The sequence below is a fragment of the Vombatus ursinus genome, unplaced genomic scaffold (genome assembly GCF_900497805.2).
Source record: "Vombatus ursinus unplaced genomic scaffold, bare-nosed wombat genome assembly UNPS02001419.1, whole genome shotgun sequence".
Classification (NCBI taxonomy): Eukaryota; Metazoa; Chordata; class Mammalia; order Diprotodontia; family Vombatidae; genus Vombatus; species Vombatus ursinus.
The window spans coordinates 14,288,094-14,315,616 of NW_020941197.1; the positions used below are offsets into that span (position 1 = coordinate 14,288,094).

The following is a 27,523-nucleotide window of genomic DNA, read 5'->3' on the forward strand; positions in this document are numbered from 1 at the left end:
CTCATTATATAGGCAAGTTTCTTTCAAAGTGTGTATTTCAGGCAATCTATGTTTAGCCATATAGGAAGAGTTTAATTTGTATGGCTGGAGTTCAGTTTAGGTTTTTATTTTAATATTTGGTACAATATTAACCTAGGTTCGCAAGACTCTTGGGCAGCTGCATGGTATTAGGTATAAACAGAGCTATAAAAATGACCAACTATGATATAGTGTGCTTATAAAACAAATGCTCTATCAGACTTCTTGGGCTTAAGGAAGGCTGAAAATGTCTCTCTCTCTCTCACTCACTCTCTCTCTCTCTTTCACACACACACACACACACACACACACACGCAAAACAGAAAACCTAGATCCCTCCACTTCCCAAATCACTGAATTTCTTGCAAAGATGCTCTCCTACCTTTACAAGCCACAAATTATCAACACTAATGGTGAGAAACTTTTGGCAGAAAAAGTAAGCAAATAAAAATAAATATTGAGCCATTCATATAGTAGCTTCATAGTTAAGTGAAGTCATGACTTAGAATCTCCTTTCTGACTGCTCTTAAGCATAAGGTTTAATGAGCTTCTGATTATTGATTACACAAAGATAACTGAAGACACACAGGGAAGATCCATACCACAATACAAGACATACCATTAGACAACTATACATGCCACCTCACAACCAGTTGAGTTTACAAAGAAGTTATCTAGCGTTTGCTTTGCTTGTGTCTTACCTTGGCTCCTTCTAAAGGCAAATCATGGCGTCTATGTTTTCTCATAAGCACTTGATCAGAGCCTATTCTACTGTGCCTTCCATTTATGTTCGAACTTGCAGTAAGTCCAGGTTTGGGTGAGCCATCCCCCATGATTCGACATCCAAGCAATGGGTTTGTCCCAAACACATCCCTAGGGCACCAGGCTTCAAGGGGCATTGGCTGGTCTCTGGAAGGTACACTTTCCAGATGGTGGAAATGTCTACTTAGTCTGTTGTCAGGTGGGATGGGAGGTGGTCTTTCGGGTGGAGGTGGTGGAGGATCTCTTAAGGGAGGCGGAGGTGCTGGCAGTGGTTTATCTTGCTTCCTCACCATGCATGGAGAAGACTGTGGACACATGGGGGAGGAAAAAAAAATTGAGCTACGTTACATTAAAAGTTTTAAAACATCTATTTTCTTAAATTTCATTTCCTTGCCTTTTTCTGATTAAAAAGCCCATTCTTTTCATGAGCTATTTAATAAGATCAGAGTGGAGCATATTACATTTCTATGCCATCTATCAACATATTCCCTTAGTCACAAATTCAACAGCATTGGAAGCTAAATGAGAGAAGCCTAGTAGAACATTTCAGTATCTGAACTTAATGTTTATGGTGTCAAAAAAGACAGAAGACAAAAATGCCCTAAACAATGGTTCTGAATGATTAACATTAAAATAACCTTAAAAAATTCATTTATTTGCACATTTCTGTGATTTAGCAGAAAATGAAGAAATACTTCATTTGAAACACTTGAAAACAATTTTTTTTAATTGCAAGTGCACTCTCAGTGCATTGGAGGTTCATTTTTTTTTCTTATTTCAAAAAACTATTTAGCATATGATCTTTTAGGAACATTAGAATTTTTATAATTTTATTTTTTTGAATGTAATGTGTTCATCTATGCTTTGATTCTTTTGTCTCATCAGTGACAGACCAAGTACTTGAAAGACTTTGATAGAATTATATATATTCTGAAGCACATTTTTCACAGAGCATACAAGGAATTCTATGTGCATTTCCAAGAAGAAAATTAGTCTGATTCTCTTTGTAGAAACATGAGGTATTCTACTAAATGAGTCCTCATGCCTGCAAGTGATCTTTAATTTTACTATGTTGATCTGATCCAGAAGAAATTAACTTATGTTTTTAAATATAAGAAAGTATCAGAGGAAAAAAGGAATCTATTATGTGTGTGCATCTGGCTAAATATCACTAATGACTTTTAATGTTATCTAAAAACAAAGCTAACTATCAAGTAAGAAAAATTGAAAAGTAATAGAAATGATGTCTGAGGCTAGGTTTAAATTTAAGTATATTATCAAAATTTTTGTTTACAAAGACTGTTTCATAAAAAAGCCAAATGATTACCTTATTACTAAATTTGAGAAAAAATATTCACAATGTAATCCAATTTGTGGGTTTCATTAAATGACATGAATTTAATATAAAAAATCAGTACTACTATCACTGCACATATGTATATATAATATACTTAATTCTTTTGGCAAATCCCATCAAATACAAAAGCTACATATAATGTAAGTCACCTTGAAATACATAATTGGTTATACCTTAAGCCTTTATGCAAATATGTTGTTATCACAATTTTCCTGTCATGACACAATGAAAATGAGTTTAAAATATCATTGGATAATAGCATGTAATTTATTTTAAATGCATATAATGACCTTTTAAATTCATTTTACAGAATAACTTCAGTGGCTCTGACATTTATTTTTGCAAATCAAAGGATGATTATAGGGACTTCCCTTCTGAAAAAATGTAACTTCTATGGCTTATCAAAGTTCAAAATAATATTAGGAAACTGATCCTATTTGTCCAACAACAACTTAGGAAGAAAGGATACAGAATAAGAATTTTTAAAATGAAAACTTCTTATCACAAAATAATAGTTATGTTACTGATAGGTCTTTTTAGTGAAAACTTATTTACCTTTGGTGAACCAGTTGGGCTGGCACAAGGAGAACGAGCCACACCTTTCTGAATCAGATCCAGACGAGGAGGCACTGGGGGAAGGCTAAGATGTGGTATCTGAAGAGGATCTGGAAGTGGCTTCCGTCTCTGCGCAAGAGGAGAAGATCCAGGTGATGTCACTGGTGAATTCTGCCTTTCATTGCACTGTGAAAGAAAAACAGAATGAGACCATTCATTAACTTCACTTATAAAGTCTATGACTTCTGATGCCTAAAGAAGACAATTGATCTTAGTAACAAAAACGCTTGGTCTATCTGTTAATGGAACTTAGTTCCTTTTAGCTCATGCATGGTATGGGTACTCACACTGTCCCTACAAGGCACTGTTATTTAAAGAACGTATTGTTACAGTGTTCCTCCTATGCATCTTGAGATCCAGACTATATGAGTCAGGAAAGTGGAGAGAGAGAGAGAGATAGAAGATATGGTTAGCTAAAAATGCTTCAAGGACATGCAATTTTATTACTACTGGTATTCCTTCTACCAATGCGGTTCACAACCTTTCTACATCTTAGTAGACCTTTCATTTTTAATGTTGCCTAAAAAAGATAATCACCATATAACCAACCTGGAAACACGTCTTTCTGAACTTAGTTAACCTGGTCCTGAAGAAACAGAGATACTGCCTCTGCTTGAAGAAATTTCAGCTTGATAGGACTTGTAAGAGTTTTGGACTCTAATGGCAAACCGCTGAAGAACACAGGGTCACTTCCACACCATAAAGAGGAATTAGAGGAGAACCTCATGGGAATTTTACCAAAAAATCCAAGAAAAATTAATTTCCCCTAAATAAATTGTATAGTCTACTATAAGGGAAATTATATCACAGATTTTGATCTCGGTCATCTATGTCATAACATTCATTGGTCCTTAAAGTGGGCATTGGTTTATGTCATGTCTTCCTTAGAAACCATACAGTAAAAACAGAGAATCTAAAATCCATATTGAAGATGAAACATGAATCCATTTTAATCTCACTGCAGATATGTTTTTCTCTAAGCCATGTAAGTTCATTTAACTTATAGTAGGAAATACCTTTGAGTCTTTCATCAAGCCTACACACACACACACACACACACACACATGCACGCATACACACATACATACATATAGAGATGTGTATATGCATATATGCATATGTGTATATGAACATCAAAAATATTAAAAAGTCTTAAATTGTCTGGAATTCTTTAAGGATAGAAGACTAAACAAAGAAAACAGTTTGTGTTCTCTAGTGAAGATTAAATAAATATCTTCAAATCACAACTTTTTTTATTAGTTTATTGATTATAGGTTAAAACTTTCTATTTTAGGAAACATCCTTGCAATATTGCTGTTACCTTGCACAATGTTCTCCCGATTTTTTTCATGTTACTTTGTATCAGCTCATATAACTCTTCCCAGGTTCTTCTGAAACCATCCCCTTGGTCATTTCTTATAGCACAATAGTATTCCGTCACAATCACATAATACAGCCTGTCCAGTCATTCCCCAACTGATGGAAACCCTCTCATTTTCCAATTCTTTGTCACCACAAAAAGAATTGCTATAAATATTTTTTCAGGTGGGTCCTTTTCCTTTTTCTTTGATCTCTTTGACATATAGACCTAGTAGCATACAGTGTTTTTAATAAAGTCACTTGAAGTGTGGTAAAGAGTCCATTCTTCTTTAAACTAGGGCCACCAGCTGACAACCTAATTCCAGCTTTTACAATGTTTAAAAAAGACTCAATTTTCACATCAATATAGTTTCAGTTTTTAAAATCTGAAACATATGGCATAATGGGAATTTGTGTGTATAAACATTATTTAGCTATACTACAAATTTATTTTTCATCCACTGATTTAAAAGTTCTGCAGTTAAACAGAAGCATTAAGATCACACCTCAGGAAAAGAAGTACCAGACAGGCTTCAAATATCTCACTATATGCTATAATATCAAGTGCTTGTGTCCAACAATGGATGCCAAACTAATTTTAGAAAAATTAACTCAAGCACAGTGAAATTTATTTTACAATTTTAAGTACTCTCTACTAGTGCAGATTGGCAACAGTTCTACAACTTAAATGCTTAGAAAATTGTCTAGGAGATTATGCTTTTAGTGGAATTAATGTTTGAAGGTTGCTGATGATTCTTACTTGAAAAAGGGAATAAAATGATAGACACAGAATAAACTAAGTCTGCTCAAGTCAAAACTTTGATATAAAATGAGTATTTGTATCTATCAGTTCATCAGGGAAGTTTCCATGAAGGGAGGTGAAGGAATTCTTGGAGGAGAAAAGTCATTTATCATAAGGTAGGTGAAATCCCACAACACAGAACACATGCTGTTGAGGTAAGCCAAAGCTGTTTCTCTAGTGAGAGTACTTTGTTGACCTTCTTTAAGCAAGACCTGTTAAAGAATTTATAGAACAAAAAATAATTTGGAAGCAATGATGTCTTAAGCTTTTGACCAAAGTCACATGTTAAAAAGAGGGATTACAGTCAGTATGTAATGGCATCCTGTTTTGCAGAGCAATTGTTAATGCACTGTTGAGTGTTAGAATTGGGGATAAGGGACAGAATACATGAAGCTCATCATTTCAACAACTGTCTTTCGGATCCCCAGCCACTGCCCAACTCAACTGTTTCTTCAAAACAAACATTCAAACAAAAAGACAGAGGAATTGAGATAAAGAAAGAAATCAGGATCACTAAATGTCACCTGAGGCAATTTTATGAGTATATAAAGAACCTGTTCTTATTTAACATTTTAATAAAATGCAAATTTTCCAAACTAAACTGGTTAACAAATTAAATTTTAAATGGCATTTGTAAACTTTCTGGTATAATTTCAATGGAGTTTTTAGTGCATCCTAATTCATCAATAAAAGGAGAAAGGAAGAAATATGGCTTGGTTCACATTGCATCCATTAAAAGAGAAAGCTGTATTTTTATCGAGAAAATTATCAAGGAAAGTTCTCTTCTTCAGTTTTTCTGGGAAAAACACTTTTTAATTGGAATGATATTGACCCAAATCTTTTCAGTAAAAATGGGATTTTACAGTACTTGAGCACTCTCTGCCAAGTTTCATTTCTATTCTACTCTATTGTATTCATGTCCCCTAACCTCTCTGATTCCCCTTTCCCTCCAATGCCTTCCTTTTTAGGTTTCTTTTAACCTGTCAATGGCATACAGGGAACAGCTTGGCTGTCTAGTGGTACTAATGGAGGCTGCTGACATCTGCTTGTCCTTCTGTGTTCAGAACTCTTATTTTTCCTCGCTGATTTATCAGTCTTTCCAGATTGGAAATCTGGCTATAAGCAACATATTCATGATAAAAATATTCAGTGAGAGTAAATACAATTCTAAGAATGGACAGGACCTTTGAGATCCTAGTCAGTCATCATCAAATTCAACACCTTCCTTTTAAAGCTGAGAAAATAAACATAAGGATTCTAAGTTATCCACTAGGACTAGCCAGCTCTCCTGATTTCTAATTCTATTAAAAATTAACTACTAGTTTAGAATTGACCATTTACCAATTCAAAATCAGGTAATTACATTAAAGTCCTCACATTCTAAATGATGGGCTGGATTTACTTTGTGAAAGAGATTATTAATATAACACAAGGGCCAACTATCAAAATTCTTGGGCCAGAGTTCCAACAAACCCCTATGAGGCACTAGGAGCACTTAACTCCAAGACCAGCAGGCCCCCCGACAGCTTTGTCCACATAATTGGAACCAGGCCTTATACTTCGCACAATTCATTGTGTTCACAGAAGTTATTATGTACTGTTCTCTGAAGCACTAATTCAATTTGAAGTATTACAATAGCTGGAAGTGGATTTAAAACAGTAATTTTATGGAGGGCACACTAGTTTGGGAAAGAGAAAATAGGCTTTACTTGTTGCGTCAATGAAATTCATTGTCTGTAGCTTATTATTTTTTTTTCCCGGATTCTTTATACTCTGCAATTAAATTTTCAAGAAAAGGATAAATAACCAAATACTGCCTTACAGACATTAATGCAAGTTGTTTTTACAAAATCTGTAGCTATTCATACCAACAATTATGCCACTATAATAAAATTATCCACTACTATTAACTGGTTGTGAAATTCATATTCTGTGACAATTTAAAAGTAATATTTTAAATAGACAGTTTTGAAATAAGATCCCACAGTGAAGTCAAAAGAATTGATTGTTTAAAAGAAACTATTGGGTTTCATTTTCTTCTCTGGTAAACCAATGTGAGGGGAAACCAAAAAAACTGAAACTAAATAAAACCTAAAGAAGCAGCTGGTAGTATACAGTGGATAGAGCACTGGACTTGGACACAGGAAGATCTGAGTTCAAATCTGGCCTCAGACACATTACCTATCTAATCGTGGACAATCATTTAACTTTGTCTCAGCTTTCTCGTTTATAAAATGGAGACAAAAAGAGCCCATACTTCCCATATAAAGCAGAAAAGGAACACTTTTAAACCACAATGCAATCCTTAGTGTTATAAAAATGCTAGTTATTACTATTATTATTATTAAATAGCTGTGGATTTAAGTGATTTATCAACACTTTGGAAGATACTGGGAAGTCAGATACAGATTTACTAGCTTAGTAACGGAAAATTTTGTCTCTTCTTTGTGTGAGAAAAGGCAGAAAGCAAGGGGAGAAAGTGAGAGGAAGGAAAATATTCATACATTACAGATCTGGATTTGTTCAGTTTTAAATATGAGAAAAATAATTATTTTTTTATTGTCTCTTTTAAGAGAAAGCCACACTTAAGTATATTCAAGAGATTTCAGGTTGAGGGGTCAAAAAGAATAATTAATTTAACTCTTTTCTGCCAATTCTCATCCAAGACTGAGTTCCAGATTCATCACCAAGAAGCCTGAATGTATATAGAATTTCATTATCATCCCTTCCCAATTCACCTACTTGGCTAATTAGTATCCTCCTGACTAAATCTGACTCTTTAAACTCCCAAAATCATACATTTCAATGATGCCATCACAAAAATTTTAGACTCCCATATCCTCTTAATGTTCCCCAATTTCTCTAAGGAAATTCTGGAGGCAACTAGTTGACACAGTAGATAGAGTGTCAGTCCTGGATTCAGAAATATCCGGGTTTAAATTAGGCATCAGATACCCTGGGCAATAACTTAACCCCTGTCCAACTCAGTTTCTTCCACTATAAAATGGGAATAATTGCAACAATACCCAGCAATATTGTATGGATCAAAGAGATAATATCTGTAAAACAACAAAATGACTGACATATCACAGACACTCAGTAAGTTTCCCTCCCTCCCTCCCTCCCTTCCTTTCCTCTTTCTTTCCCTCCATTCCTTAATTCCTTCCTACTTCCAGATGAACCTCGCCCTTCATTTTCTCCCTTACAGTACCTAAGCCACTGAGTGTTGCCAAGATAAAGTCAGAACTGAATTGACCCATTAAAACCTTGTGGATCTTGATCATTCCTGAGGCAATTTTGATTATTCAGTATCCCTCAGTCCAAATTCTCTATGTTCTATACAAAATTGGGGTATCATAGTCTTGGAACAGGGAGAGACTTAGCAGTTATCTAATCTGATCCCCTTTTAAGTAAGTAAGGTACAGCCTAGAGCACTTGTAATTTTCACAAGTTTATACAGATAGTAAAATAACAAAGCCAGGATTCAAACCGAGGGCTTTTGATTCCAAAGTTAGTGTTCTTTCCATTTAACCACATTAAATGTCTTCTTCCAAATGAAAATTACACTGTTTTAAAAAAAGAATAAACAAAAATTACTAATATTTCTTGCAACCTGCATTGGTGGCAGGGGCATTCGTGAAATTACAGGCTCATGAAACAAAGTAGGAATTCTAAATTAGAGTGATTGATAATACTAAAATTATATTCGTATTTTATTCCTACATAAACATGTAACAAAAGCCACCAAAAAAATACCTGACGAGCCACAATACACTTGAAAACAAATACTTTTGTGGACTGGGGAAAAATTAGATCTTTTATTTCTTTTAAATGAAAACCACCAGGAAGTGATTGATGTTCCAGTCAATGTGCCAGGGCTGTATGTTTGAGAAATTAGTGAAGCTGATTCTTTTTCATCAATTCATGCCCATGCCATTCTTATTTTCCCCCAAGCAATAACCACAGGACCTTCTCCGACTCTTCCATTTTACAGATTAGAAAGACTGAACTGATTTGCCAATGGTCACGCAGGTAATGAGTAGGAAAGTTAGGATTCAAAACCACGTCCTTTTACTCTCATTTCAAGGCTTTTTTGCCACATAATTTACAGCTTTCCCTCATAATTTTCATCGTATTTGCTCTTTCCCTTTCTCTGTCTATTGAATTTCATCTCTTTTGCAAAATTCAACTCAGTGTCTCCCTCCTGCAGAAGTCTTTTCCCAATTCCCAATGACCTGATTTAAAAACAAAAAACAAAAAACTGCCACCATGGATTTTCCATAGCACCATGCATCCCTCTAAGCACACTTAAATATTGTATATTATAAAAGTTATTTGCATTCATGCCTGTATGTTCTCTCAAGTAAGGATCTGTCTCTTATCTAAAGTTTATTTCTCCCAGGGCTTTGCACAGAGGCTTTTTTTTTTTTTAATTAGGTACTTAATAAATGTGGGTTGATTTTTTTTTTTAAATCACACCTTGTCCAGATAAGGAAGCAATAGTCTCTGGGAGAAAGATCTGGGGGACCATAAAGATAGCACTAATACTAACCAGTGGAAAAAGTTTTGAATTTGTGATCTTGTTTCTATGTCATCCATCTGAAATGTCTCTGTCCAAAGTCGCGAGTGACAAACCTAACAGTCTTTCTCAATCCTAACCCTGACATCTCACTGCAGCATTAGACACTGTTGTTCATTCATTCTGAAAACTCTCCTCTATGACTTTTCATAATACTACCCTCTCCTCTTGGTTCTCTCACAGGTCTGAGTGCTCTTTCTCAATCTTTTTTGTTGGATCACCACTCACGCTGGATAATAGGTATGCACAAAGACTTTGTACTAAGGCTTGTTCTCTTTTCTGTTTACACTTTCTCACTTGGCAGCCTCACCAGCCCCCATGGGTTAAATAATCATCTCAATGTGAATGATTCCCAAATGTAGAAATCTTGCACTAGTTTCTCTTCTAAGGTCCAGTCCCACCATCATTGCTTCTGAGAAATTAAGAAATGGATGTTCCATAGGTATCTTAAACCCAACATGTCTGAGACAGAAATTATCTCTACACTTCAACAACAACAACCACCACAACCACAACCAAATCACCTTACTTAACAAAACTTCACTTTTTACTGTTAAGGGCAATACTACACTTCCAGTCATTCAGGCTCAGAGACTCAACGTCATTCTCAACTCCTCAATCTCCATTTCCTACCTATTCTTTAGAGTCAAGATCAAATCCTACCTCTCTTCCAGAAAGCCTTCACTGATTTCTGCAACTGAATGTATGTATCCCCTTTCCTCTAAACACCTTTCATTCAATTCATTCAGTTAACATTTATTAGGTACACACCCATGTATTTCTCCAAAGTATATATCATGTTCTGTCTTATGCTGTATATATTTATGTGCATATCTTAAATCCCCTATTGGACTATAAAGTTTTTTTAGAGGCAAACAGTCTGATCATTTATATCCTTGTAGAATCCTCAACGACACAAATAATGAAGATTATTTGTATTAGGTAAAGAACCATCATGTAAAGTGTTATATAATGGTTAAAACAGATGACCTATCATAGTGGGTACAGGGCTAATCTTATGGGTTTAAATCCTGGCTCTGACAGGTACTTCACTATGTGATCATGACCAAGTCACTCTCAGTACTCCAAGCAAATCACTAAAACCAAAAATTGTAGTCATATTGATGACGTGCATCACTGATGAGAGTTTATGCACCAAGAATTTCCAACAAAAACACTGCTATAGTTCTAGAACCTTCCCTGTACTCCTTCCTGGAAAGCATTTCAAGATTTACAAAATACTTTCCTTACAATCTTGTAAAATAGACTGCAATTATAACTTCCCATTTCATGTACAAGGAAGCAGGTTAAAGAAAAGGAAAAGGACCTGCCCAAAGCCACATGGCCTAGTGGCAGAACTAGTACTGTGGCTCAATTATATAATTTATATATATATATACACACACACACACACACACACACACACACACACACACACACACACATTTTTAGATTTCAGCTTAGGGCAAGTGACAATGCTACTTGGGATGCTGACTATGGTGATTAAGGAGTTTACAGACAGGGTTTGAAATTTGTGAAATTCTAAAATAAATTAATGCATGGTACTCAACTGATAATTAGATGCTAACAAACATTAATTATAAATAGCAAGTAAAGTCCCTTGAAGCATGTTGTGTTTAGGATAAGCATACCCGGAATGTCTTCACTAAAGCTTGTTCTCTACATTTGGGAGGGGGAAGAGGAGAGTAGTATAAGAAAACTATTAATCAACTTTTTAACATAAAGTATGGCTGTAGACAAGCCTATTAAAAACTTCATTATTATTTGATTGTTATTCCTGTAATAAATTATAAACATCCATTCATTTTACAAATGAGGAAACTGAGGTCAAAGGATTTAAGCTATTTGCCTAGTTACAGACATGGTATCTGAATGACTCATTATTTTACATCCCATGGCTGTTTTCATTACAATACTACACTAAAATTTCATAGATATAAGCTAGATAGATCTGAGACTAAATATATAGGAGGAGCTTAGCACATGTGGTGCCAGGCATCTAACAGGTGCTTAATAAATGTTAGCTGACTGACTATGGTCTAACATTTATCATAGGGAAGTGTCAGAATATTGTAACTACAAGAGATCCTAGAGATCCCAAACCGATAATTATTAACAATAATTTAAGATTGATTTGAATTTGAATCTTTATCTTTGTTTTAATGAGAATTTCTTTTTCTTTCTGAAAAGTTTTCACAAGTAGAAATGACAAAACTTGGATGAGAAACTACCAGTATGTTGGCTATGGAAACTATTATGAGAGAATATAAAAACTCGTCTTATTAGCCAAGTGCAGAATATCATAAAAATTATGGAATTAATACTTCTCTAAAGCAATAATTGTTAACTTCATTTTTCTCATTAACTAAAATGCACTTTTATATTTGAATAGGTTAGATACACATCATATAATAATGGCCCCAGGATTATTTCTTGGAGATATGGTTTTCATTTTTATTCAAGAAAACTAACCACTGATAGTCTCCCACCATAAATTTTTAATCCTAATGAACATTTTCCTTTCAACCTGGTATCCTCATCTCTCTCTTGTCAATGAATTCAAATTTAATTTTAATTTTATCTTAAGAACAGCACTACTGGGTAGGTAAATAAAATATAGTGTATTCAAAACTTAGATATAAATTACTTCTACTATCTACTATTTTGAATTATCTGTATCATAGGCCACCTTCATCATGTTAAGATCATAACACCATAAGAGAGCCAACTATGCCAAATGAGTTTTATTAGAAAGTTTATTTTCTACTCTCTAATGTTCCACTTATTTAGTGGTCAGACTTTTGACCAGCTCAAAGATCCAGAACAGAGCCAAAAGTAACATCGTAAGTGCAAATGACAGCTTCAAACAAAATGCTATGAAACATCTGAGGAGAGAGAATCACAGAATCCTTATTTCAGAGTTGGAGGGGAACTCAGAGAGCATTTACTCCAAACCTTACCAGAACAAATAATCTCTTCTTGGTAGTCGAAATGAAAGTACTTCAAACTAGGAAGGAGTGAAGAAGATGGGACCAAGGAAAGCTTCACAGACTTAAAGAAAGGAATTTCAAAAGGTGTAAATGGGGGTAGGGGAGGAGAAAGGAGTTGGCTCAGTCTAGGTATGCGGGATAGCTTTAGTAAAGGGGTGGAGATATGGAGAGGAAAGTGAGAAGAACCAGCAAGCAGTCCAATGTGGCTAGAATATACAGAATGTAAGACAGGAGAACAGGTTAGCTCACTTATTTTATTCCATTAAGAGAGGAGTGCCTTCTCTTCACTTAGTATTACGTGAAAAAGTGCAAAATCATGCTAAGTTAAAAACTTTAGTTGTGTCTTTTTCCCCGGCAGTATGGAATTCTTCCCTGGTTAGCATAATGATTCATATTTATAAGGCCCTTTAAGATTTATAAAATGCTTTCTTCCTAAAAGCTTAGAGAGGAAGTTAGTACAGTTATTACACTCATATTGAAGATGAGAGAATAAAGGCATGTAAACGTCAAATATCTTGTCTCTGGTCACAAAGATAGTAAACATAAAAAGTGGGTGCTAAACCCAAGCCTCTTAACTACAGCCCTTTCTACTAGATCTCACTACTTAAGAGAAATGGAGAAGGTTAGGACAGAGACATAGGGTAGAAAATGCAGGGGCAGCAGAATTATCAACTCTAAAGCATTCGGATAAAGACACATAGTGTTCTATATAATACATGAGGGCATTACTGTATGCCCTGTATAATAATTAATGATCATAATGATGACTGAGCATAAAGAAAAGATTAAATTATGCTTCTTACCCATGTACTAAGACAGGGGAACATGTAATAGATTTTAGAATGGTTTATCTCAAAATTTGTTGTATATTATAAAGGGAAAGAAACTCAAGATGAATTTAAGGTACACTAGGGAAGCATATAAGTAAGTAAACAAATAAGAATTTTCAAAGGCAAAAAAAGGACAGTGATAATTTCCCCATGTAAGGCTGCTGATAAAACTAGTAGGCAAAAAAAAAAAATTCTCAAAGATATTTGCTTTGTTAAGTGGTTTGGATTTCATTTATGTCTTAGCCAAAGACAGAGTATCAGCAGGAAACCTTCTTTTAAACTGAATGTGTGTGAAGTCAGAAGGAGTAATGTGATCTAACAAATTACTAGCACTACTTTTGGCAGTATCCCAGACTTTTCTTGAAGTCCTCCACTGACACACTAAATAGCATCAAGCCCCAATTATCTTGTGAATCCTGACAGCTCCTGAACACATATGGTTGTATGATTTCTTGGAAAAAAATCTATATCATCTTCCAATTATAAAAATAGTAATACAGCTTTTTTCCAGGAAAGCAACCCATTTGGGCTACAATACAGCTATATATGCATTTACTTAAATACATATTACAAGATGAACTATAAAACCTACTTTACTCTCAGTTGAGGAATTTTTTTTAAACCAAATTCTGTTTATAAACTCTATGCACTGAACATTTCCATGGTAATGGAAACACACTGAATTCCACAAATGAAGTCTAAAGAATTCTATCATATAACACCTAACGGCATGATGGTGGCATTAAAAATGTGGAGAAAACAATATGCTTGCAACAAGAAGGCATATTTTTATTGCAAATCAAGAATGCTGATCATGACAGAGGAGAAAGATGAGAAGAGCAGTAAAAATGGCAAGTGAAAAAAATGAAACAGTCTGAGTAAATGATTAAGACACTGACTGACAAACCATTGAGGGGATGAGAGAATGAGACATTTTTAAAAATGAAGACAACAGAATGAGCCACAAACCAGAGTATGATGCTATAGATTGGAGAAACCTCACGGCAAAATGAATATCTGATATATGTGTGTCATCTCAGCTATGAGACTGAGTTGAACAAAAAGCATTTGATGATTCAACAAAGAAAATAATGGCCTTCGCTTATACAGTGAGGCAGGAAGGTGAAACAGATAGAATCCTAACTAGTGAGTCTAGAGATCTAAGCCCCAGCAACCATTTGTGCTAGTTTGATGAATTTTCTGATTATCAATGTCAATGTATCCAACAATAGAAAGAGGATTCTTACTATGAACACAACCAGAGAATAAGCATAAGACGTGGATGGCAAACAACCATCTGTTTCTCTCTCTCTCTCTCTCTCTCTCTCTCTCACTCACACTCTGTCACACACACACACACTCTGTCACACACACACACACCCCTTTCCCTTGGGTTGAAAATGATCACACTATTAGAGTTACTTCTTTGATAACTAACCAGTCCAGTAATGTGTTTTCATTTGTATTTTACAATGTAAGACTCTCAAAGAATGATTCTTGTAGAAAATAGGCACAAAGTTGAATTTCCTAAGTCCTACTTGAAAGCTCATTTGCACTGTTGTAGATCTCCAGAAGAAATAAAGCTTTTTTTTTTTAAATCCCCTTATTCTCTGGCTGCTAATCATTAAACACCACTGTAACTGCCAAAAAAAATCAAACTTGTGGAAGACTCAAGGTGTAATGGAAAGATACATGAAAGATATAAAATTGTCAAACCTTTCTAAGAATAACATGTAAGAAATGGTATGAGATACATCATGCAGCAAGTATATGGTCAGAAAAGGAACTAGGATGATCATAGTAAGAAGAAAGCATAACAAAATGGATAGTTAAGTGTTACAATGGTATCTAAAGAATTATAAGTCCTACAGCAAGGTCTACGATGTACTGAGTATATCCTCTATGAAGAATTTAAAGGAAGAAATGGAAAAAAATTACATAGAAAAAAAGACATGGGCAAGTTCAGTCTGTGCCAAAGTAGAAAGGACCAGCATTAATGAAAACACAGTGCTCAAATACTTAAATACTCATCAGGTCATCAAGAACACGTATAGCCATATAAAGAGGTGGTCCATTCACATAAAGGTAGGAAAAAGACAACTTGATAGATGGCTAAATGCTATGCTGGTATCTAAAAAATGCCAAATGATATAGAAGATGGCTCCACCTGCACTGGGTAGGTCCCCGAGGGAGGATCTGACATGAACAAAAATATCTAGAATAAGAAGGCAATGGATTGTGATTTACACTAGTGGGAGGAGTAACTACATTGACTATATCATGGATGGAAAGTACAGAGTAAAGGGGAACTCACTGGACAGACTATCAGTGAAGAAAACTCACAATTCAAGTAGACTAAATCTACTACAGAAATCCAATTCATCAAGCATTTATCAAGCATCTCTATATGATCGGGACTGTGCTGGAAGATGTGGGAGGTTAAAAAAAAAAATCAAGGACAAAGTCCCTGTCCTCATTGAACCTACTATCTATGAGGGCAGAAAACTGGCACATGAAGAAGATGAAGATAAGAAATATACACCTGAACACTCAAATGAATGGTAGACACAATAATTACTTAAATATTAAAATACTGAATATGAAAAGTAAACATCTGAAAGTTATTGCAGATAATACAAACAAGCTATTCAGCTCAGCTAGGGTTAGTGAGTGAAACTGATAATTTAATAACTAATTAACTAGTTATTAATAGAACTAGTTATTACTAGAAAGGCAAGAGGAGTCAGTCCAAAGGGGTTTTGAGCTTTGAAAAAAAAATCACGGATTCCTATCCTGTGAAATTAGAGAAACTATATCATAGAACCCTTTAGGAAAGAGTTCTAGTTTACATACTCAAACAAAGAGAAAACAGCAACTGAAGAAAGTGAGGATGGCTGGAAAAGCCAATCTAATGAAAATATAACAAATCAATGGCAGTTTCTAGGATGGGAGAGCCCATAAGAGTAGCAGTCGGACATATCAGTCAATGTTATAGAGAAAAGTGCATAAAAAATAAAAATAGTGAAATGTTCTATTTTTAAAAGCTCAGACTGAATAAACTAATCAAGTAAATATATTTTTTAAAAAGACAACATATCATGTCCTACAAAGAGCATTTAACTGGGAATCATAAAACTCAGGTTCTACTAGCACAACCAATAATGAATTGTGCTTTGGTTTTCTCTTGTGTAACATGAAGAAGTTGGACTCAACAATGTCTTACCATCTCTTCCAGACCTAATTTTCTATGACTCTGTGAATGAAAATTTAATACAGTAAAAAAGTTAGTTTTTTAGTTCTATTTCTCAAATAGAATCAGCAGTCACATGGACAAGTAGGTGAACTTTTTGAATCAGAATATACAACTAAAGTTTTGTCCAATTTTTAAAAAAAAGATATGTCCCTTTAAATGCAACCGATTTGAAATCTGCATGAAGCATGTTTAATATTTCGCTTTTGCTATCAGTGGTGGGATGGAGGAGGTTATCTTTGATGTTATCTCTAATGCTTACACTTTTAAAAAATAGATTTTATTGCTATCTAATGCACAGAGATTGAAAATTACATATTACAGAATCTACTTAATTCCCTGCAGACAGATGAGGGCAGTCAAGAAAACTTACCTGCTATATGACTACCTAACCTTAAGAGAAAGACTCCACAAATTGTTTTGTTATTGTTTTTTTAACTCAGTTCTATCACTGCTAAAGGAATAACTCTCCCTAAAGTAATTTAACTCTTAGATCCAGGATAACAAGTATTAAGTAGCTTTATGCACTGCCAAATAACGTATTCAAGTATAACTTAAGAGATTGCCAGGAACTAAGAATATTATGGGGTTGGGGGTGAGGAACGAAGTGGGTAGTTCTTGAGTGAACAGTCAGTAATGATTTGAAAACAAAACAAAACAAAAAACTGTTAGTTCTTTGATGGGAAGCCTAAAAGTCAGCCAGGTAGACCAAATCACACGTAAATCTACGATGGGTTCAAAGTTTGAGAAGAGCAAGCGAAGTGACCTGTTTTTGTCTCTCTCTTCTTTGCACTTTTCCCTTTATTCTCTTTGTCTGCTTATCTTTCCCTTCCACTCTTACTCTTCTTTGCATTTTAAATTTTACGGTCTAGCACTCACTATTCCATCATGAGGCTGTTTCTTTTTTATTACTGCATGTATCAAAGTTTGGCTATTTTCTCTTTAGGCAAATCCTAGCAATAAGTCTCAAAAGATCTATATGTAGTGGTTACTGATCCAAGAACCAGAAGGAACAAGTGGGTCACCATACATGTATGTTAGTTACAAGGGCTAACCAACAGGCTTACTGTATATAGGCAGTCAGAATGACTAAAAGTGTCAGGAAAGCTAAATAGAGATTAGATTGACCAAGCAAGCTATAATATATCAGGGCATACCAATCAAAGGGTTTATCTAACATTAATGATCACACTGGCCTTTAAACACAAAGTAATCTTGGTGACACATTCTATTTGTGGTTCACTATAACATTTTTTCTCGGACTTAAATGTACTCCATTGTTTCGTATTGGGTTTTTGGTTTCATTTCTCAAATAGAATCAAGAGTTACAGACAAGCAGGTGAACTCTGACTCAGAATGTACAAACTGAAGTTCTGTCCAATTTAAAAAAAAAAGATTTCCATTTTGGCAGCTCTGATTTAAAAATTTCATGAAGCATGCTGAATATTTCATTTATAATCATGTAATCTGCTTTTATCTCAAGTTGTGAGTTGTTCTTTACTAGGCAATATTCCATTACAGACTATGGTATACAGTTTTTACCTTTCGAACTGAAGCCAAACGATTCATCATTAAAGATTCTTCTCGGTCATCATCATCATCCAAATCCAGCATAGGCATACTAAAGGTATCAATGATGCTACAGCACCTGGAGCTCTCATCTCTTGGATCAAAAGGATCCACAATGATGGGTTCAGTTCCTTTTATTTCACATCTGCAGAAAGGGCAGCCTTGACCATCTGATTCCTGAACAAAAGAATAAATGAATCACTGGCCTTTGCATAAAATGCACAATTACAGTAAAGTTCTATTGTTGTAAAGGTATGATAAAATTTATGTATTTCCAACTTCAAAGACAAATCCTGGGGAAATAACAAAGTGTCTAAAGGCTTTGATGTTTTTAAAAAACAATCAAAAGATCTGAGCTTCCAAATCTCTGAGCTTGGAAGGTTTTAAAGTAACTAAAACATACCATAGAGTTACTAGAGAAATTAGACAAAAAGACGGGAATCTGACAATCAACCAAGCTGTAATAATAGTAATGATCAAGAATTTTAACATATGATATGGAAAGTCTTCCTATTTATAGTACAAGTCACATTCTAAATATATCAACTTCCAAGATCTAGGTCTATTTAAATCTTGACTTACAAGGAAACACTGGAAGAACAAAGAAATAGGATTTCAATTTCAGAAACCATGGCAAAATCATAGTTCCAGAATTCAGTGCCTGTTGCCTTGACATACTCAACTGGGAGGTAATGCTGCACAGGCTGACATTAACCTCATTTCAAATCTTTCCTTTAAATAAGAAATTCCACTCAAACCTACTGAAGTATTTCTGAGAAAGGGTCAATTTTGCTAGGAATTGCCTTTTTTTTTTGTCTCAAACCTATTATATTCATCTTCTACAACTGACTGAAGTTCACAATGGGCAAAAGAATGGAGGAAGTCCTATGCTACCTTATAAAAAGGCTGCAGCCTTGAAACAGGTGGCAAACTTTAATCACCCTACTACATTAGGGGAAAGGAATGCAAGCAACTTTTCAGTACTAAATTCAGACACAGAGATACATAACAATTTTTTTTAAATATCATGCCTTCTAGGCAGAGATGATAATAATTATGTTCATATTAAAGATAGTAACCCTAAGACCTATAGACATTGTACCACATTAAAGAAACTGAAGAGGTGGTAAAATGGTTTAAAGATTCACTTCCATATTTATCCTAGGACTTCACTTGATACAGTCATCTTTTTCCCCTTTTTAGCCATAGCCTGGCCACTGAAATGGAACTTGAACATTCCCCATTTAGAATAAGAAATCATTTTCTCTTTAGTTTACTGCTAGCCAGGGCAAAATAAAATTCAGGATCAACTGCACTCCTTAAAAAGAATTTCTACTATATCACAGTGCTTCACTCACTCAAGTCAGCTCATTTCTATTCACACACTAAGAAATATAAGGACATAATATCAGACTTTTGTTGGAAAGTTCAGTTGTTCTACAGGTAGGAAGCATTTACTACATAGTTTATCTACTGCACAGCAGAAAGCACTGTCATTACACAATGGCAATGACTTTATTATATACAGAATACGTCCTTATAATAGTATTTAATCTAATGGGAATTATCTACATCATAAGGTTTTCTCTAGGAACTGCCTATGTTATTATGAAATTTAGTGAAGCCATAATTTAATAGACTATCAACAGAGACATAAGCATTAGATTCTGTTGAATGATTGACTAAACACATGCAACAAGGAATGGGTCAAATGTTACCTCCAGAAATTGTTGTTTAGTTTTTTCTTTAAATGATGCTAATAATCTGTACTAAGAATCAAAATCAACTTACACATCTGGTGAAGCAGATGTAACCCTGGTGAAGCCCAGTAACCATTCCTCTTTTACAGGGATTCATTTCTGCAATTCTATATTTTCTTGTAAAATTTGTTTCACTTTATGACTTCTGGTGACCACAAAACAAACTGGTGATCTTTTAACCCATTTGGAGTTTTACTATTAAGTCTCCTTTTAGGTTTGTCTTTTGTTTATGGTTCCGAAATGATTACTACTTTTATTGTTATAGTCTATAAAGGATAAGTTTAGTATTTTTGGTATTTACATTTATCTGAAATTTTTCTGAAATTTCTGTCAAAGTGTTATGTGGTATTGAGAAATTATACACACACATACACATATACTTTTACTGGTGGCATTAGAAGAATATCTTTTAGTTATAACTAATCCAGAATTTTTTTTTTATCTTTTTTTATCCCTTTTGTTTCTCATTCTGTTAGATTTGTCCAACTCTGAGAGAAAAACATTAAAGCAACCTATTATGATTTTTTGGCTAACTATACTTTTCAATTTGGTTATTTTTTTCATCAAGAATTTAAATAATATGGAATTTGATGGATAAGTTTAATGTTGATATCAGTGTGTTGTTTATAGTCCCTTTAAGCATAATCTCCTTTCTTGTTTGATCTGTGTTTATATTGTGAATTTTTATTCTCTCTTTGATAGGAGACAAAGAAAACAAAAATTATAATTTGTCTGTTTTTATGGATCCACCTGATGCATAATCACTTTTCTTCCATCCTCTCATTTTTATTCTATACTTTTTTTTAAGATATAGTTCTTTCAATCAACAGATCATGGGATTTTACTTATCCAATATATCACCCTCTTTTGTTTTATTGGATTGTTTAATCTATTCACACATAAAATTTTGAGAGATAAGTTTATGGGTTCCTTCCTTTATGTTGCTAGTACTTTTTTTAAAAAATTAGGGTCTTTTTATTTTATTTTTTGTTCCCATTCTCTTTTAAGTCAGTGTACCTTGTCTCTATCATTGTTTTGTTTAAGCTACTTGAATGTAACTATTTCCACAGGCTCTGCCCACCTTCACCTCCCTTTGTCAACCTTTCCCCTAGTTATGGTGTTATATATGACTTACTAATTTTTTTCTTTTATTAAGTTATCCAATTCTTCCTTCTTTCCCCCTTCCCTTCAAAACCACTCCTCCTCTCCTCCTATTACTTCTATTTTCTAGTATTATTTTATGCACTTTTTTTTAAAAAAGGATTTCTTTATTCTTTTCACTTACAATCTTCCTATATTTTTAAAAAATTTTATTCTTTGATTTATGGTCCATAAACTTATTTATTCTGTCTTTATTCTCTGTGTTTCTCATTGAATTAAAGTTTCTTAAGTTTCATGTATGAGTTCCTTCTTCTAACAAACTTCTGTTGTTGCTTTTTTAGATCTTGTCCATTCACCTTTTCTCATCTGTAGTATGGCATTCTTAAAAGTATCATTTATGAGGTTAATAATGAGGTTGTAGAAACATTGTCTCATGGTAGAAATGTTCATGTGTTCTAAATGGTGTGGCCCACTTCTATATCCTGCCCTCCCCATGATAATTCTCCTTCCTAAACACCATGCAGTCCCCTCTCTGGGTCCAGACTCTCCCATACTTGTGGGTGTCAGTTGCCCCCAGAAGTTCTCTTCTCTTAATCTAAGGAAAGATGTTTTATATGAAGGCTCAACAGTCTCTCAGAGGAAGTGATCTACTATGCACAAATTCCTTCAGACTGGATTCATATAAGGTTCACCATCTTCCAAGAAGGAATTTACTAGTGGGACTTCTTCCCTGAATTGGGTCCGCCTTTTATCCCTTTATTTCAACCCTTCTCTTTGTTATTTGTCCAATTTTTCCTATAATCCCTCTCTCAATGACACTATAAGAGCTAGCTGACCTTCATTAGTCCTCTATAGACTTGATTAGGGTGCATCACACATTCTCTTCTAACTTTCACAACCCCACTACTCTTTTGTTTAACCTTTCATTTTGCAGTTTAGTTCCACAAAATACAATGATTCAACTATGGGAGTGAAGGGAAGGGAAGTTTTAGTTTATAATGTTTTAAATCTACTCTTCTACTATTTTTCCTCCAATTTTTTAAACTGCACTTTCATCTTTGTCTATTTCTCTACTTTTAAGAAGAAATGTCTTAATTGTTCCTCTGTTGTTATTGTTGTTTTTGTCAACTTTTTTTTTTAATATGCCCTTCTCCCCCACCCCTTTTAATGGCCTCTTGATATGGGATAATTTGTTTTGTCACTTATTCTTTTCTTCTTGCCTTGGTAAGTTTTACTTACACTTCTTGTGTTTCTGTTTTTGGGACTGTATGCAAGTTGGATAATATGCTCATATTTTTGGGGTGGCGGGTGGGTTAGAAGAAGACGACTTTCATCTTGCTGAATACATGACCCCCTAAGTTTTGGCAATGATTTGAAAACCAACAATCAAAAAATACTAAGCAAAAATTCAACCCCATATAAGTTCAGGAAAAATAACTCTTTTTTCATATAGCTTATGAGTACGGACATGTTACTTATGTCAAACTATGATGGAAATACTAACTCATATCCACACTTGGACCTGAGTATGAACATATTCCTTTTTCCTTTCCAAATGAATAACATACCATCAGTAAAGTCATCTAGCAAGTTTTAAAGTAAATACAAATACTAAGCATCCAAATATTTGAGGCAAAACTCTACTAATGACAATGTCCATCAAATCCTGAACACACTTGGTACTCTAAGCACAATCTAAAGTTTGTAGAAGTTTGCAAATTCACAGTACCCTTTTTTTTGGCTGTGCAAAGGAAGAAATGATGGGGGAAAGTACACACTTTTTAAAACCTCTACTTTGGAGAAGAAAGGATAGCACCATAAAAACAAATTCATTCTCACAGTCAAAAGAAATATAGCCTAAACAACCAGGAAAAACTTTATTTCATCACACAATAAAAATATATGCTTTCATATACTTTTTCTTTGCAATAAAAAGAGCAAGAACAAAAGACTACACAAGTATTTCTACAATACGTTGATGAGCCATCACCTGAGAATCAAAGGCCAGATAAGAAACCGTGAGGGTCAAAAGATTAAAACAAACACAAGAAGTCCTGTTGAGTCATTGAGGCACAGAGATGACCCTGGGTTCACAATGGCTATACTAGTGCAAAACAACTTCTGTAAATGTGTTCACTAAGCTGGAAAATCTTCAAATATGAACCCAACAATGCACTGCCTTTTCCACTGAATGACTAGGTCACCTAGGTTTGGAGAAGTTCATTAACAGAGGGAGCGTAGCATGAAACATTTCAGTCATAGCCATTGTGGAGAATTATCTAACAAGTCAAAGATCACAAGTCAGACTTTCAAGTACTTGAAGATAGCTATCACAATCCTCCTGACTCTTGTCTTTTCCAGTTCAGCATATCCTGCTTTTTCAACCAATCCTCTTATGACATGCACTCAAGATCCTTCATTATTCTGGTTTCCCTCTCCTAGACTTAATCCAACTTATCAATGTACTTATAAAAATATGTAGCTAAGAAGTGAAGATAATAGTCCAGCTGTAGAATGAAGAGAGTAGAATGCAGAGGTACTATCTCTTGCTTATTCTGGAAGCTATCTCCCAATGCAACCCAAGAAGACACAGAAGAGAACTTTGGGAAAATGTGGAGTGACAGGAAGAGAAACAAGAGAGCAGGGTTATGGAAGCTAAGGGGGAAAAAAGAATAAACAGGAAGACAGGAAGGAGGGAGGGAGGGACAGTGAAGGGAAGAAAGGAAGGAAAGAAAAAAGGAAGGGAAGGAGGGAGGGTGATGGTCCTAATAGCTACAGAGTAATCAAAGACAATGACAACTAAGCAATGGCACAGGACTTGGGGCTTAAAATGTCAAAGGTGGTGTAAGAAGCTAGATTTCAAGGAGCTGAGAAGTGAATGAACGTTAAGAAAGTAGAAGTAGCAAAGTATAAAAGAATTTCTAGAAGTTTGGCACTGAAAGGAAGAAGAGATATGAGGCCATTGCTTGTGAGTGTGACAGGGTCAAGGGAAAGAGTTTTTGCTTGTTTCTTTTGTTCTAAGGATAGGTTAAACCTAACTTTGTTTAAGAGGCAGCAGGGAAAAACCCAACAGTTTTGAGGATTCGGGGTGGGGTGGGGGGAGAGCTTGAGAAATTACAGGAAAGGGGGAAAGACTGCAGAAGAGTAGAAGTGGATGCAGGAAGGGGAGAGAGATATTGAAGGAAAGGAAGACAAAAAAGGGGAAGGAAGGAAAGAGAGAAGGAAGACTTATTAAGTACCGGCCATGCTGCCATACGTCAGTCACTTTGCTGTTTTACAAATATTATCTCATTTGATCCTCATAATATTGCTGGGTATTGTTACAATTATCCCCATTTTAGAACTGAGGAAACTAAGTCAGACATGGGTTAAGTTATTTCCCAGGGTCACACCACAAGTAAGTGAGGCCAAAGAAAGAAAGAAAACATTTATTAAGCACTTACTATATATCCCTGAAGAAGAGTAGAAAGAGAAAGAGAAGGAATGAGAAATTAAGAAGGGGGGAAGATTCCAGAGCAGACAAGATTTGGGACAGGAAATACAAGCAGAAGCATTGGCTCTGGCAACCCTGAGGTAAAGGAAAAGAAAAAGGTGAATATGTAGAGGGGTTCTGAGGTGTGGAAGAAGGCAGACATACATCCATTTGTTCGTTTGTTTTTAGCAAAGAAAATTTGACGGCCGTGTAAATAACACTGAATTATATGCCCCAGATTTTAATTTTTATTATGGCTCCTTAAATAGATCAAAAACAATTACTCAGTGATTGGTATCTTATTAAAATATACAACACTGGCCAAGTTTCATACACCAAATCAAATGAAGAGTTAAGCCAGAGTGGTACAGATTATTGCTTTACATGGATTTGTGATCTACCATGACTAGAGAACTCATGCCACACATAGAATCCCTAATTTGCAGCTGGGAGCAAACCTTAAAGGTTGGCCCCTCATTTTATAGACTAGGAAACTGAGGCCAGAGAAAGTTAAGTGACTTGAGCAAAGTCACACAGGTAGTAACTGGCAGAAGCAGGATTCGAGTTCAGTTCCTCTAGTTCTAATTCCAGCATCTTTCCATTATACCAAACCACTTTAAATTTGAATCAAATTACAAATTACATTTGAATTCTTAGGAAGATTCTGAAGATCACCTGGCAGGATAAGATACCAGACACTGAGGTCCTTTCTTGAACCAAAGTGCCAAGCATTCAAACTCTATTTCAAGAAGCACAACTCCAATGGATTGGCCAAGTTGTTCGAATGCAAAACGTATGTTTGCCAAAAAGACTATTTTATGGAGAACTCACACAGGTCAAGTGTTTATATGGTGGTCAGAAGAAGCGACACAAGGACACTCTCAAGGTCTCACTTAAGAACTTTGGAATTGATTGTGTGACATGGGAGACACTGGCACAGGATCACCCAGCATGGCATGCCCTTATCAGAAAAGGTGCTGTGTTTTATGAGCAAAGCAGAATTGAAATGGCTCAAAAGAAATGCAAGATGTGTAAATTCAGAGAATCCACCCCCAATTTTCACATGGACTATTTGTGCACAACTTGAGCTTGTATTGGTCTGATCAGCCACAGGTGGACTCACTCTAGCATAGTGAGGTCATTTTGGTCCTCTCTGAGAAAGAAGGACAACAACCAACCAACCAATCAACCAACTACTTTCTTCAAAAGACCGTCTTTCTAGCCACCATCATATCCCCTCCCCCCCAACCCTCAATTCCAGGCTCTGATAGGTAAGCATTTAAATTATTTTCAGCAGAACCAGGTCTCCATGACACTTGCTAGCCACCTACACATATTCTCTCTGTGTTTCTCTTCCTCTTTCCCTCCTTTCAGTCACTCTCTCACTCTCTCACATTTCATTTATATATCTAGATATCACATGTAGATTAACTGTAGATAAAAAATTTCTTAGTGACCGATGATGCTAAAAATCATGACTACATTTTGTTTCCATAAAACATTTTAGAAATAGATAGCAACAATCAAAACTGAAATTTTTGGGCTTTTTCTTCTACACTGAATTAAAGTTTTCAACAATAATATGCATTCAACATTTGAAAGCAAATGTCTTTTGGAAAGAGCTAACTATTTTTATTGTGTGGGGAAATTTTAAGGTACCTTCCAAAGTAAACAGTTTGTGAATTATTCTCCTTATACCAGGCACATTACTGAAGCACAAATTCTCATTCCATGTTCTATATTGACACGAGCCTTCACTGCTCCACAATAAGCATGATACCACAGAAAACCAGATAAAAATTATCATGAGAAAAAAATGCCTCTTAGTTAATATTTGATTCAGCTGAGGGAATGGAAGCAAACTCTACTGCTCCTCCAGCCAAAAGTTCAATCAAAATGAAGCATCTAGAATGAAACTGTATCCAATAGAGTCTCTAGGGAGATAAATTATCTGACATATCACTTAGTATTCTGTGCAGACTCAGGCCTGCTTATTCCATTTATTAAATAACACAGATGTTTCAGTTGGAGGGAAAAAAAAGTATAGGAAACCTCTCCTGAGGCATGACTAATGAGCCATCATGACAGCAATTAAACACTAACCACTTGCAGCCTGTAAAACTGACATCGCTACAGTATGTTTCTTCATTTTCTCATTAATTATACAAAAGTTAAATTCGCAATGAAGTTTGATTAAGCTGAAAGTGTAGCACCTAATGGGAGGAAAATTTAGTGTGCATTTGTCATCTGAGGAGTGATTTGCTAATAAATGTCCTTTGGTAGAAAACATAATGTTTTTCATTCTTGTTCCTCTGTTTCCAAGTGATTTGCCAGTTCTTGGCAAAACATACAGGACTTTTACTAAGGCTTATTTTTAATTGATATAATTAAACTTGCTGATATAGCAACTTTGAAGGTTCACCCAAGGTGTTAGAAAAAGAAAGAAAAAAGCGTGGCAATCCACCACTACAATTCAGCAGACATTAGCATGTCCTGGTTACTCAGTTAAATCATACACTTCAGCAAACAAACCAAGTGTGACATCAGGAACTTACAGAATGATGGGAAAAACACTCTAAACCCAGTACCTACATACCAGGAAAATATAAGTACTGTAGAATATAAAAACCTGCAGGTAGAAACTCATTAGCAAAAGAAATGGTCTGGAATTAGAATATAATCTTAAGTACTCTTACAGTTAATAATCACTTAGAGATTCTGATACTGAAAAAGGAGAACAATATCCTCAAGAGATACAGAACATTTCAATGTTACCTCTTTTAATATCGCAAAGGAATCTCTAAAAGTTGAGTCTCTGGGATACCACAGGGTTGGTCTTAATTTTTGTACTGCTAGTAATGACTCAAGACCAAAAAAAAAAAAAAAAAAAAGATTTGATAAAAATGACTTAGTAGCCTGGCAAGAAAAGAAAAAAAAAAAAGACTTGAGGAAAATAACCTAACTTCTTATACTCAGCATAAAGAGGAGAGTGGGGGAGGGGCAGAGTCCAGGTCCCAAATTTGTAATGGCAGCTTCCA

The 27,523-nt window shown here is 35.0% G+C and overlaps 1 protein-coding gene across 7 annotated transcripts in view; it reads right to left on the minus strand.

Moving 5' to 3' along the window:
• Positions 1-27,523, minus strand: part of CBLB (Cbl proto-oncogene B) — a 109,534-nt gene that overhangs the window by 66,510 nt on the left and 15,501 nt on the right. For all 7 annotated transcript variants that reach the window (XM_027867123.1, XM_027867150.1, XM_027867105.1 and 4 more), the window contains exons 5-7: positions 18,126-18,329; positions 2,693-2,878; positions 720-1,085 (exon numbers count right to left, since the gene is read on the minus strand). In XM_027867123.1, coding sequence (XP_027722924.1) covers positions 720-1,085; positions 2,693-2,878; positions 18,126-18,329 — 756 coding nt within the window. The remainder of the gene's footprint in view (positions 1-719; positions 1,086-2,692; positions 2,879-18,125; positions 18,330-27,523) is intronic.